We start from the raw sequence: 12,346 nt of genomic DNA on the forward strand, positions 1-12,346 counted from the left end.
CGCTGAAAATACAATTATTAGTATATCTTGTGTTTTATTGACAGTGCGGGTTACTCGCATGAATTTTCAGACGAGCCCTATGCGTCTGCATAATCCTGTAACGTCCTCTTATGGCATGGTGAAGGGACTTTAGGGATGGTTTGGCTCATGTTGTGACAGCTGCTTAAGCTGGGGCGTTTTTAATTGGGCTTTTAAAACATCTCATTGCAAATATGGGTTAGCCCCTGTGCTATTTTTCCGAATAAAAACAATTTTAATTCAGCGAAGTCATCGTTATTCGCGTACGAAACATGTACAATACGTCATGTAACAGCGGCGTGCTGCGGTCGGAGGAATGTTCCAGTGATGTTAGTAGTAACATTTGGCACTTCAACAGCCTTAAATCCACCAGGAGGCATGAGGCTAGCACTAGCCTGCTAAGTTTAGCCACTGAGGACGACGAGGATGTCCATTTTGACAGTAAGCAGCTTTTCTCTCTCTCCTCGTGTTTCTTTAAAGTTGCTGCCATTATATCATTCACGCTGTCTAAACACAATAGTGTTAACATAATTTGCGGCATTTCTTCCTGTAGCAAATTTCCTGGTGTTACATTTAAACCGGTATTTTTTGATCAGGCAGGGCCCTGGTTACACGTAATGTAAACACCCATCTACAGCCCACCATACCGTTACTGTACATACTTTACACAGCAACAAGTTAAACAGGGATTGAGCCGATACGTTAATGAGTGTCAGTATCGGTCCGATAGTGGTGGCTAATGCTAGATTTGTATATTGTATAAAGAAAAATGTAGTAGACAGCATTTTAACTGAAGTATGTCATGGGTTGTTTGTTACATATCTGAGAAATTATGTTTTTAAGCAGGCTATCATATATTACATATAACCTATTGGTTAGCGTATATACTTAGTGTACATGGGACTCACACAAACACTGCTACTTTTACTGTCAGTAGGCCTTCTGTCTTATTTGTTTCAAAATGCAAAACCCAAGTCCATTTGTGTGTCATGATGGCGGCGTCCGTAAAGCAAGACCCTTATCCCTGAAAAGTTACATTTGCAAACTTCTACTTTGCTTGTGAACTAAAAACACTAAGAATTTGTTAACTTATTGGTTAGAGAGTGGGGTTCTTGGTGGCGGTTACTAAATGTGACTCTTGAACTGCACAATCTGGTAGTTTATCGTATGAATATGGTGAAAAGTTCCCACGTTTCCTTCTTCGTCCAATAGGCTGATCACTAAGAGGTGCAATGCTGCCCTCTACAGTACAAAATATTGTTTCGAATTCGGTAATCACAGTTCCCCCACGTTTCTTGAAGGAAACATAATCATGGATGTTGACATTGTTACACTTGTCATTCATGATTCCAACCCATCTCCCACATGCCACATTTGGGTCAAATATGTGAAACTGGAAAAAAAAGTGATCTGAAAATGAAAAAATACATGAAAGTGAAAACAATAAAATAGAAAATTCAATATTGAAGAAAAAAACACTTTTCAAACACTTTATATTCAAAGCTTGCCCAAGTCACGTATTTACTACTGTAGGTGGAGGGGGCGGGTGTCCACTGGACCAGGCAGATAAGCATTACTGATGGCCTCGCCCCCTTATGTAAAATGAAGATGAGCTTATTTTCTCTTGGAGGTGAATAGGATTAAGATTATTTGAGCTCCAAGTGCTTAACATTGAAACAAAAGGGTTTTTTAATACAGAAAAATGGAACTACGAGAAAAAAGCGTTGTTGAAATGATTGCAAAAGTAATTGAAGAAGGTAAGACTGTTTTACCTTATTAATTATTGACAGATCTATATCTTGACTGTATTCAAATTTTGACAAAATCGTTTTGTGCTATTTTATTCAGTTTGAGCCTTGTAAAGGACCAGTGTGTAACATTTGGGAGGCTCTATTGGCAGAAATTGAATGTGCTGTTTTAATTCTACATACAATTATTGTTGACATACTTGAACTACATTATATGTAATATGTCCAATTTTTTGGGCTATTTTATTCAGTTCAGGCCTTTATAAACGTCCAGTGTGTAACATTTGGGAGGGTTTTATTGGCAGACTGTTGTCTGTTGTTGTACGGTTGTAATTCAATACGGTTGTACATACAATAATTATTGTTGACATACTTCAACTACATTATATGTAACGTATAAATTTTTTTATGCTAATTTATTCAGTTTGTGTCATTTAGGAGGATTTATTAGCAGAATCACAAGCTTTAAAAGCAAACGTTTGTGGTATGCGAAGGCCACCGTAGTTCCACTGTAGTTTGTGGCTATCTGCAGTCTCACCATTAGATGTCACTAATTCTCACACGGGTTGATTTTCTTTTTTTTTGTCTGCTCAGCTTCGGACTCAGATAATAACCATGAGCTCTTAATGGCGAGTAGACATTACCCATCCATCCAGGAGTTTGCCTCAGCCATTCCCAACCACCTGCTCCTGGGGTCGCTGCTGGAGCACCTATGCTTCGTCTACGAGAGTAACCCGGCGCGCGCACATGTGCTGTTTAAAGGTAATCACCGCGACGGATCATGTTAAGTATCTCTAGAGTGGTGTTTGTCGAGAATTCAACGTAATGTTGTTGTCCCTCTGACAGTCATTGGCCAGCGTTTAGCAGCCATGAACCTCCTCTCACCGCTGGCCATAAGTGATGAGTTCAGCACCGTCAGACTGCAGCACAACCGGGCCTTCACAGAACTGCTCAACGCTGCCACCTCCTCATTGTACCCACAGGTAAATAAATGGACTTGCTCCAGTTGAACACTTTTTCATGTAAAATTAAATAAAATATCAAAAGAGAAAGTATTATTTTCGTAAGTAAGAGCAGCTTACTGTTTTGGAAAGAAGGTCATGTTTTTTTTACATAACTAGGGGCTTGAATTCTCTCTTGTTTTTGCTTTGATTGTTATTTTGTTCTTTTACAAGAAGTTTATTTCTGTAGCACATTTAAAAGTGACCTCAGTTAATACAAATAACAGAAATTATTCATAACTAAGATAAATAATGAAAACATTAAAAATAGAAAAACAACACACAGAAGTGCCTATTCAGGGATTTGATATTCTCAATCCAAGAGGAGGTCAGGCATTTTGAATTTTGTTTTCAGTTTGTATAAAAGGCTGAAGAGGAAGTAGTTCCATCTTCCTCATCATTCGGTTTCCTTTGGTAGTCGCAGTACATGGCCACATCACAATTGGGTTTATTGCCAGTTACACTATAGGAGGAATTTGTTGAAAGACAAATAAAAAAGGAAAATAAAGACTCCAGTGCAGTTGTTTACAAAAGAAAATCCAGTGTGTGCACCCTGACAAATCTTACAGCTTTAATTTGTGATAATAGTGTTAATTTCCCCGAGGGAACCTCCCAAAGGGATCAATAAAGTTGTCTGTCTGTCTAATACCTTATTCCTCTGCTTTATTTAGATTTAAATGTTATATCCACCTTTTAATCAACTTCTCTTTTGCAGAGTCTTAGCACAAACACACACAATCCTTCTGTAAGGTAAGGTACACTTATTATTTCTTATTTCTAAGGAAGGAAGAGGATTTTGGTTTTATATTTATTTATAAATTAAAATGTCTTTTACCTCCCCACAGGCCTAAGGAGGGACTTTTTCAGGCACAGACGTCGCGGTATCTCAGCGAGTTTGAAGAAACCTGCCGACTTGGGAAAGGATCATATGGGAACGTTTTTAAGGTATTTACCCTTTTTTTCAAACAAATCTTGTCCATGTCCTGTCCATGACGACATGTCTCAGTCATGTGATTGTGCTGATGTTGCAGGTTATGAATAAACTTGACGGACAGTATTACGCCGTGAAGAAGATTCTCATCAAAAAAGTCTCAAAGGAAGACTGCATGAAGGTAGACTGTGCCTGTGTGTTACATCGTTAGATCCTTTAAAGGCCCAGTTACGGAAATATATGGACTAATTTGCCTTCTTTTTTTTGCTCCAGGTTCTCAGAGAAGTGAAAGTGTTGTCCAGCCTGCAGCATGTTAATGTTGTGGGATATCACACTGCATGGATGGAACATGTTCAGCCAGTGTCATGTGAGTATTTAAATACATCTTTGTCTGTGAGCTTTATCTAGCCGTGTTTACGCCAAGTGGAAAAGTTTGGTTTGGTGTTGTTTGGTAGAGTATGGTATGGTATTTTTTGGAGTTTCCATTAGGAATAGTACCAAAATAATCAGCCCCAACCATTCAGTTATTTGGCACCCTTCCCTTGAGATGGGATGGGATGATACAATCAGCTGATTGGGCGACAGAAAAGCCTTGAGATTGGTGTAAATATCCCATGGAAGTTGAGGCAAATGCCCGCAGTCTATTCGTTGTATTCAATCGTACAACGCTTGACGTCTTTGGCGAGACAAACAAAGCTACAAACAAAAGTTCTGTACCAAACCGTACAATACCAAGATCTACACAGCATAATAAACTTCTATAAATTATTACAGACCCTACAGAGCCCCTACTTCCTGCACTAAAGTCACCTGGACAACTGGACAGGTAAGATCATACAAAGACAGTCAAAGTATCTCCTTCTATGCCGATGACTCTTTTCAATATGTGTCCAATAATTCTATTTTTGCAGTTCTGATGAGAGTTCCAACAGCAGCAACCACAGCTCCTCCATCGTCTTTCAAAGCCTCAGTCAAGAAGCAGCTGCATGTGTCAAAGACACTCCAAAAGAGGACCAGTCCGTCAAAGCGTTTGTACCAACTCAAGACATGGGCCAGGCAATGTGTCCCAAGAGCATGCATCGCATCCCTGAGAACTATGTTCCCTGCGTGTTCCTGGGACAGCGGCTTACCCCAAACGGCTCCAAATGTCCTGCCATGGGTTTGGACAGCTCGGTTCTGTTTGAGGACGGGTCCAGCAGGAGCAGCATTGAGCTGAACAACAACTCCTGTATCGACAAAGAGTGTAAGCCGTGGACGGAGAAACGCACAACAAATTCTTCTAAAGAGGTACATCCTTCAGGCTCATACACACGAGAGAGCAGGTTTAGGAGAATCTGCAAAAAAGATCTTTTATCGTATTGGCTTTTTATCCATATGGAACTGGCTTTTTGGGAGCCCAAAAACACAGTTTTTCCTTCTTTGTACGCAATTTGCTAGCTTTGTGGACATGCTCCACGTCTTCCTCTCCATTTTGGGTGTATTTTTGTGTCAGCACTACAGCGCCACATACACTCTGACATTAATACTACAGTTTTTAACTCACACTATGCATGGATGAATCTTGATTTAACTCGGTTTTATCTCTCTCTCTTTAGTTGTTAAATTTCTTGTTCTTCTTTTTCATCATCTGTCATTTTCCTGTTTGGTTCTCACCAGCATACTTCTCTGTTGATTTGGATCTAATCTGGGCCATGTCTTTAAATATACCACAGTTAGCAACTGTGAAGCACCCACTGATTTGGGGCAAATAGCTATAACTTTATAAAAATGTTGCTGGCAGGTGGATTATCTGCATGAAATATAAACAAATATCTATCAAAAAAAGAAGTGTGATGTGCAGTGAAAACATTTCAGTCCCGCTTCCTGTGTTTATGCAGGTTCAGTTTCACCTGATGCTCTACATCCAGATGCAGCTGTGTGAGCGTTCACTGAAGGACTGGATCACAGAGAGAAACACCAAGCCCAGAGACGAACGAACGTCAGAAGGTAAACTAGTCACAGGATTTCCTTGAAATCCTTGAAAATTTGTGAATTTGAAGAACCATTTTCAAGGCCCTTGAAAATGTTTGAAAATCATCATAAATAGACAGAATTTTCTTCAAGAAAGAAGTTAAGTTGACATTTTTCCGCTGTTGACATGAGCAATGAGTGAGTAACGTTAATAAGGAAGAGAAAGCAAATGACGACATGATGCCTGGGAAATGAAAATTCCAAGATCTCTGTCTCACCAAAGAAAATTACAAAGACTGACTTTGACCAAGATCCCAAGGACAACCATTTGTCCACTTGCAGAGCTTGCTGCAAATCAATAAAAATTTGGGAAAATCTGGGAAATCCTTGAAAAGCCCTTGATTTTTATTTCAACAAGGTGTGGGAACTCTGTGGTTAACACACCATACAGTACATAAAGAAAATATAAAAGTATATTCCAGCACAGCCTTTGCTGTAGATCCCCAGTGTTTTTAAAAGAACACACAGTCAGCCACTCAACTGGGTCCAAAATAAAGAATATTTATTCCCAAATGATGACATAATAATGCTTAGTGGTCAACACAGTTTGACTAGCAACTGGTAAAATGTGCAATGTTGAGCGTTTGTCATAGTTAAAATAAGATAATCATACTGTATATTTCTAACACTGTTAAAGGACAACTCAACAATACATTATTCTTTGTTGTCGGATATCCAATCCAGTGACTTTAACCAATATCGGAACAATACTGATACTGAAGTTGTGGTAGTTGTGTCAAATCTTTTAACACTCCTGGGATCCACTTGCAGGTCCGTATGGATGTGTTGATGTCGAACACACACTCAGACTGTTGAGGAACATACTTGAAGGGGTGGACTACATTCACTCCAGAGGAATCATGCATCGAGACCTGAAGGTAACACACGCCGCCCTTACATAGTATTTGGTTAGTTTCTGTCGTACCTGAGGTCTCAGCTCGGAGTGCCTTCAAATATGTGACTCAAAGAGTCTTGTTCATCTTCACTCACAAAGGAGATGTCGTGAATGTTCTCCCAGCAGGTGAAGACAAAGTCATACAGCCTCTCTGGCAGCATTTCTTTCAACTCCCTTCCCTCATCTCGGACATGTTTCAGATAAATATGTCTCTTACAAATATCCTGAAGTCTCCGCGGCTGCTGGCTGAGCTTCAGTAGCTGCTCTCGCTGCTTGAAGAAACAGGGCAGTGTCAGTGTTGACGGCAGGTGACCGTTGTGGTTGTAGAGGGTGAGCGGAGATGTCAGGCTGAGGAGTTTGACCAGCAGCGAGCTGTTGCTCACGTTAGGCCTGTGGTTCAGGAACAGAAACAGACAGTTCTCCCCCGCGCGGCTGGGCTTATCGATGTTGGCTCCGTATCTGAGCAGCAGGTCCACCAGCTCCTTGTTGCCCATGCTGCACACCTCGTGTACGGGTGTAAGCCCGGCCTTGTTCTCGGTGTTGGGCTCGGCTCCGTGTTCCAGCAGCGCAGTGATACAGCTGTTGTCGTTTTCCAGTGTGTTGGTGGTTTTCATAGCTGTGGCCACAGCAGCAAGGTGCAGGGCAGTGTTTCCAGTGTGCTCCACTGCCTTAAAAAAACCAGACAGATTTATATTAAAGATGTAACAAAATTAAACATTGGATATTGGCTGAAAAACGCACCTTTTGTGTGTAAAATCTAAATTTGCATGGAATATTTAAGCATTTTTTTATGGCAAGATAGTCTTTAAAACAGAAAATATATGCCAATTTATTTAATTAAGTGTTAATTTATCTAATTGTGAAAATACAAGCAATATCATACTTCATACTTATTAGTTTTTATTTGTTTTATTGGATTTACGGTGGGTTTTTTTTCATATTGATTAAATGTTATAGCTGTTTTTTAAGCACATTTTGATACTTCTTGTGATGATTTTGTTTAAATTTAACTTACTTGGGGTTAATGTTAAACACTTGGTAACATTGTTTGAAAAAAAGTGCTTTATCAATTAAGTTTATTATTAGTGTATTGTTATAGGAAAAAATACCTTGTTGATATCTGCTCCCTGCTTGATTAAGCTGGCTATAATGTCCTTATGGAGGGTCCCGCTGGCCATATGCAGGGGCGTCATCCCACTCTTGTCCACCGCGTTGACATTGGCACCATAGCTGGTGAGAATCTGGACGGCAGACTGTGCGGCGCAACGTACTGAGAGGTGGAGAGCCGTCTCCTCACGCTTTCCCTCCACCTGAAGGGATCAACGAAAAGAAGCCACCCTTTAGATAGAAAGTGGCTAAAAAAAACAGCGGCTCCCAAACAGTGGGTCGGGAGCCACAGATGGGTCGCAGATCTTTTTTTGGGTCCCCCAAACAAATTTTCCCCAACCTTTTTTGTTAAGATTTATATGTACATGTTTTAAATAACGTGTATAAACTTAAGTTTCTATAGGAAATAATGGACCAATTCAAAATGATATTCGGTGTTGCATATATGGCTGTAAATTTCACCGTATAGAAAGTTTGGGAAACACTGGACTAGAGGGTTTGTGCTCTCTGGGTGCTTTCGCTATGACTTCTCTCTTCACACACAGCAGTGCAACTTTCTTGTTAAACATTGGTCGCCTGTAATGTAACGGAGTTAAAAACTCTGGCCTTTCACCTTTGCGCTGATGTCGACACCATGTTCACAGAGGAGCCGTAAACAGGCCTCCGCGTTCCCATGCACAGTGTTGATCGCAGCGGGCTGCGACTTGGAATGCGGTTTGGGCGAAGTCTTGGGGATCCTCGGCCAGCTGGTGATCACCAGGTGTAACGTGGTTCGACCGAGCTGGTCCCTGTGTCGGAGACATAGAGTTAGACTGGATTTACAAAAAAAACAGTGGCAGTGACAGGTATATAGTCAGTTTGTTTTAAGGCTAAACATTTCAAACATTGCAGTGAGTGAACCACAGGAGCTGCTGTATAATTAATTGTCCTATGTTCTGTTTTCCGTGCAAAGAATAGTAACTCATACATGTTGGGAACTGTTCATATCTTTTGAATCTTCTCATGTCTTCTCAGTAGTTCATATTTTGATGGTGTCCATGTGTTTTAATTGGATTTATTTACCCCAAATTGTTCAGCCATAGTTTGCACGAGTTGAATTTAAGGTCCAGTGTGTAAGAATGAGTGACATCTAATGGTGAGATTGCAGATTGCAATCCCTCCCGTGTGAAGTGGGAAGTACAGTGGCCTTTTGCATACCATAAAAGATGAGTCTGTCGTAAATGTCCGCTGAAATTGCAAAACCTATTTGTCCGTTTGACGTTGTTTTCCCCAAGCATGTCAGAGAACTACGGTGGCCTTCACGCACCAGAAAGGATGTCATTCTTCTATATTGGCTAGGTTAGCTTTCCTCTTTAAAATGCATGCTCTGGATAGTTTGTCCATTCAGGTTGCTGTAGAAACCTGAATCAAGTGGATGTAAGAGGCCACATAACAGTATTTTACTTTAAAGCGATTAAACATTCTCCTGAGTAGTATAACCTTCAGCTAACTTCCTGAGTTACATCCTGCTGTAAGCATTTCACTCCCTCTGCCGCCTCATGATCATGTTTGGCAAAGGGGGTGGGGCATTTCCTCACCAAGACACTGCTTAACCTCACAAGCAGTGAGCTCCGCCTCTTTAAGGTTTTTCTGGCTCCTGAACAAATAAAAACTGAGACGCTCGTATAATGTAATAATGTCATAAAAGAGCTAAACTTGCATGTGTGAAGTGAACTAATGCAGATTCAGTTCTTTTTTTTTACTGCTGCTGATCATTTATTCAATTTGTTTAACTATTGCTGATATTTATGTTCATTTCATCTTGATTTTACCACAAGGAGTTGCTATTTGACAGCAGTGCAATGACAATAGAGGCATTTTATTTACTTTTTTAACTGGTGTTTGTCACTGACAGCTGCTTTAAGTCACCATAATACAAAACTACTGTTTCACAAGTGACAGGGTTGAGTCACAAGTGACTCAAGTTCTCTCAGTCAACAAAAAAAAAACATGCAACCCTGTGGTTTTTGATATTGCTCGTGATGCTACATGTAGGTCTGTTAGTGTTGAGCCATATTAGTAAGAGTATCAGTGTGTGTGTACTTGTTTATCTGTCTTTGTGGGGTCATTTTGTCTGGGCCCCACAACTTAAAAGGGGCTTTTTCAGGGTTAAGACCTGGTTTTAGTGGTTAGAATTAGGGTTAGTTGTGATGCTTAAGGTTAGGGAACGCTTCATGTCAATGATCAAGTTTGTGTGTGTGTGTGTGTGCGGATGTGTTTGTGCACACCTCACTTCAGGGTCAGCTCCTGATGACAGGAGGCTCTGCATGCTCTTCACTCGTCGGTAACAGGCAGCCAGGTGAAGAGGGAGGATCTTCAGGCCCTGGGGCAAGACAAGTCAGGACAAACTGAAGAACTGACAAATATTTTTACACGGCTCCTTCTGTGCATTTATTGTGGTACAATATACAAGATGCTGCATTTATTTTATTTATTTATTTAAAACACAAGTTTTAACATAATGCAACTCAGTATTTTTAAGACTTTTGCATCAGTGCGTTGTTACCTTGATGAAAATCCTCCCATGTGCTCCGTGTCGTACCTGGATGCAAATGTTGCTCCCGTGCTTTTCTGACAGATCATCGATACGCTCTAAGTCCTCGTCCATGATGGCACTATAGAACTCATTGTCAAAGTAACTATGTTTTCCACTGCTGTTGTCATGTTCCTCCTGCTCCTCCAGCATGACAGGACATCATCACAGCTTCTCCCTGCTGCTCTGTGTGTGTGTGTGCGTGCGTGTGTGTGTGTGTGTGTATATTTGGTTTTACCAGGCAGGGGAGTGGTTCACAGTTTCTGGTTATTCGAGTTTTTGTCTTGCACAGGAATTATGTCTCAAACCGATCACTTCCAGTCGGTTAATTTGAACAGAAGAAGCATGTTTGGTGTTTTCAGAGGTTACTTCTGGTTTCCTCTGTTAGGTGTTTTTTAATTCTGTGTGCGATTTCATCATCTTAGGTTTTGAGTTGTGTGTCTAAATATGGTGTGCAGCCTTCCTGCCACAGCTGATAACTTGTTGCGTACAGGGGGCGTATGACAGGGACCAGTAGGTAACTGGTTTCTCCAGTGTTTGTGGCACTTAAATGTTTTACTTTAAACAAACAAAGAATTTTGTCTATGTGAAAGGCTGCAGGACATTCCATCCATCCATCCCTGCCCCCTCCCCCCTTTGCAGTGCAGAATGTAAGCTACACAGTGAATTTTTTAATAGTGAAGCAGTTTTTTTTGTGCTGAATCACTTCCCATTTCTATAACGCATTAGATTTAAGATTATTACTGTCATGGCAGTTAGACAAGTACAAATATGAGAAAAATGTGTTGCTATGCTCCCTTTTTAGATAGAAAACAAAAAAATATATACAGATTTGCATGTACATGTTGTACATGTTGCACATGATATTGTACATGTAGCATACAACAAACAGCTTCTTAAATGTGTAAATTATCTGGTTTCTTTGCTCCATAATAATCATTAGTTGCAGCCCTAATATAAACTATTTACGCAATTTTCTGACCAGAGCCATTTTGGACAAAAAGTAGATTTATTTTAATCATGCCTTCAATGATTTTTAAGAAACACTGTGTTAAAATTCTTTGTAATTTCTTTGTTTTTCAAACAGCCAAGAAACATTTTCCTCCACGCTCAGGATTGTCACGTTCGAATCGGAGACTTTGGTTTGGCCTGCAGCAAAATAATCACAGAAGGTCATAAAAGCACCTTCCCATCTCCCATCAGTGGTAAATAACCAGTCATACTATATTTTAATGAATGACCTGATAGAACCAGTAGATGGTGCTGTTTCCTCATTGTTTTATGTTGTTTGCTTTTGTAGATTCCTCACTCACCACTGGTGTTGGAACATTTGTGTATGCCGCGCCGGAACAAATGAACGGCTCCCATTATGATTCGAAGGTTAATACTTAAACTTGTTTTTTTTTTTTTTTTGCAACTTGTATCATTATAGTCTTAACTTTGTGTTGTTGTTGTTCCCCCAGTCGGACATGTATAGTGTCGGAGTGCTGGCTCTGGAGCTGTTCCAGCCCTTTGGGACGGAGATGGAGCGAGTGCGGACGCTCGGAGACGTGAAAGACGGGAAAATCCCTGACTCGTTCTGCCAAAGGTGGCCGGCCCTGGCAAAATACATCACGAGGCTCACGAGTAAAGATCCAAGTGTTCGTCCAACAGCCGGGCAGCTTCTACAGAGCGAACTGTTCTGCAGCAAAGACACGGTAAGCACTGTTTTTAGTGGCATAAAAAGTTTTGTTGACAATGCTCGTATTAACAAGAATAATTATTTTCCTGCCCTGCAGGTGATCCATGGTTTGCAGAGGAAGGTTGAAGAGCAGGAGGAGGAGATCATGCAGCTGAGGCGACAGATCAGTCAGCTCCAGACCTCACAAGTCACAGTTCATTTCTCAGACTCAGACAAAACCTGAGCCTCACAGACCTTAAAAATCTGGGACTGTTAAAACTTGCCTTATTCAAGTGTGTATGGTGTATGCGTGCGTGTGTGTAAACATTTAGGTGTGTCTTATACACCTGAATGTGAAGGTGCATTTATTTATCTTCAAAATAAAACCATGTGGGATCTGTTAA

The 12,346-nt window shown here is 40.6% G+C and overlaps 2 protein-coding genes across 3 annotated transcripts; one reads left to right on the forward strand and one right to left on the reverse strand.

Annotated features, from left to right (window-relative positions):
• The first annotated feature begins 85 nt into the window (after nucleotides 1–85).
• eif2ak1 (eukaryotic translation initiation factor 2-alpha kinase 1) lies at nucleotides 86–12,346 on the forward strand. Of its 2 annotated transcripts, none has more exons than XM_044013855.1 (15): nucleotides 86–459; nucleotides 2,361–2,528; nucleotides 2,613–2,749; nucleotides 3,483–3,517; nucleotides 3,613–3,712; nucleotides 3,799–3,879; nucleotides 3,972–4,065; nucleotides 4,473–4,524; nucleotides 4,610–4,985; nucleotides 5,576–5,684; nucleotides 6,480–6,586; nucleotides 11,370–11,487; nucleotides 11,583–11,662; nucleotides 11,746–11,979; nucleotides 12,061–12,346. In XM_044013855.1, the coding sequence occupies exons 1-15, from the start codon at nucleotides 291–293 to the stop codon at nucleotides 12,184–12,186; spliced, it is 1,986 nt and encodes a 661-aa protein (XP_043869790.1). In that variant the 5' UTR covers nucleotides 86–290; the 3' UTR covers nucleotides 12,187–12,346. The 2 variants fall into 2 exon arrangements, with proteins under 2 accessions (XP_043869790.1, XP_043869791.1); XM_044013856.1 differs by lacking the exon at nucleotides 86–459 and adding an exon at nucleotides 1,626–1,775.
• On the reverse strand, nucleotides 6,189–10,503 carry LOC122759198 (ankyrin repeat domain-containing protein 61-like). The gene is made up of 5 exons (XM_044013857.1): nucleotides 10,256–10,503; nucleotides 9,978–10,072; nucleotides 8,324–8,498; nucleotides 7,713–7,913; nucleotides 6,189–7,271 (listed from the first exon to the last, which is right to left on the reverse strand). Exons 1-5 carry the CDS (start codon nucleotides 10,433–10,435, stop codon nucleotides 6,642–6,644), a joined length of 1,281 nt encoding a protein of 426 aa, XP_043869792.1. The 5' UTR covers nucleotides 10,436–10,503; the 3' UTR covers nucleotides 6,189–6,641.

The sequence above is a fragment of the Solea senegalensis genome, linkage group LG18, assembly GCF_019176455.1.
Source record: "Solea senegalensis isolate Sse05_10M linkage group LG18, IFAPA_SoseM_1, whole genome shotgun sequence".
NCBI lineage: Eukaryota > Metazoa > Chordata > Actinopteri > Pleuronectiformes > Soleidae > Solea > Solea senegalensis.

Excerpts from the sequence above, each read along its gene's own strand:
- LOC122759198 (XM_044013857.1), bottom strand. The coding sequence starts at position 10,435 with ATGCTGGAGGAGCAGGAGGAACATGACAACAGCAGTGGAAAACATAGT. Across the intron at positions 10,073-10,255 it reads ATGGGAGGATTTTCATCAAG|GGCCTGAAGATCCTCCCTCT; the intron begins GTAACAACGCAC and ends GTCTTGCCCCAG. Across the intron at positions 7,914-8,323 it reads GTGTCGACATCAGCGCAAAG|GTGGAGGGAAAGCGTGAGGA; the intron begins GTGAAAGGCCAG and ends TGATCCCTTCAG.
- eif2ak1 (XM_044013855.1), top strand. The coding sequence starts at position 291 with ATGTACAATACGTCATGTAACAGCGGCGTGCTGCGGTCGGAGGAATGT. Across the intron at positions 2,750-3,482 it reads CCTCCTCATTGTACCCACAG|AGTCTTAGCACAAACACACA; the intron begins GTAAATAAATGG and ends TCTCTTTTGCAG. Across the intron at positions 11,980-12,060 it reads TGTTCTGCAGCAAAGACACG|GTGATCCATGGTTTGCAGAG; the intron begins GTAAGCACTGTT and ends CCTGCCCTGCAG.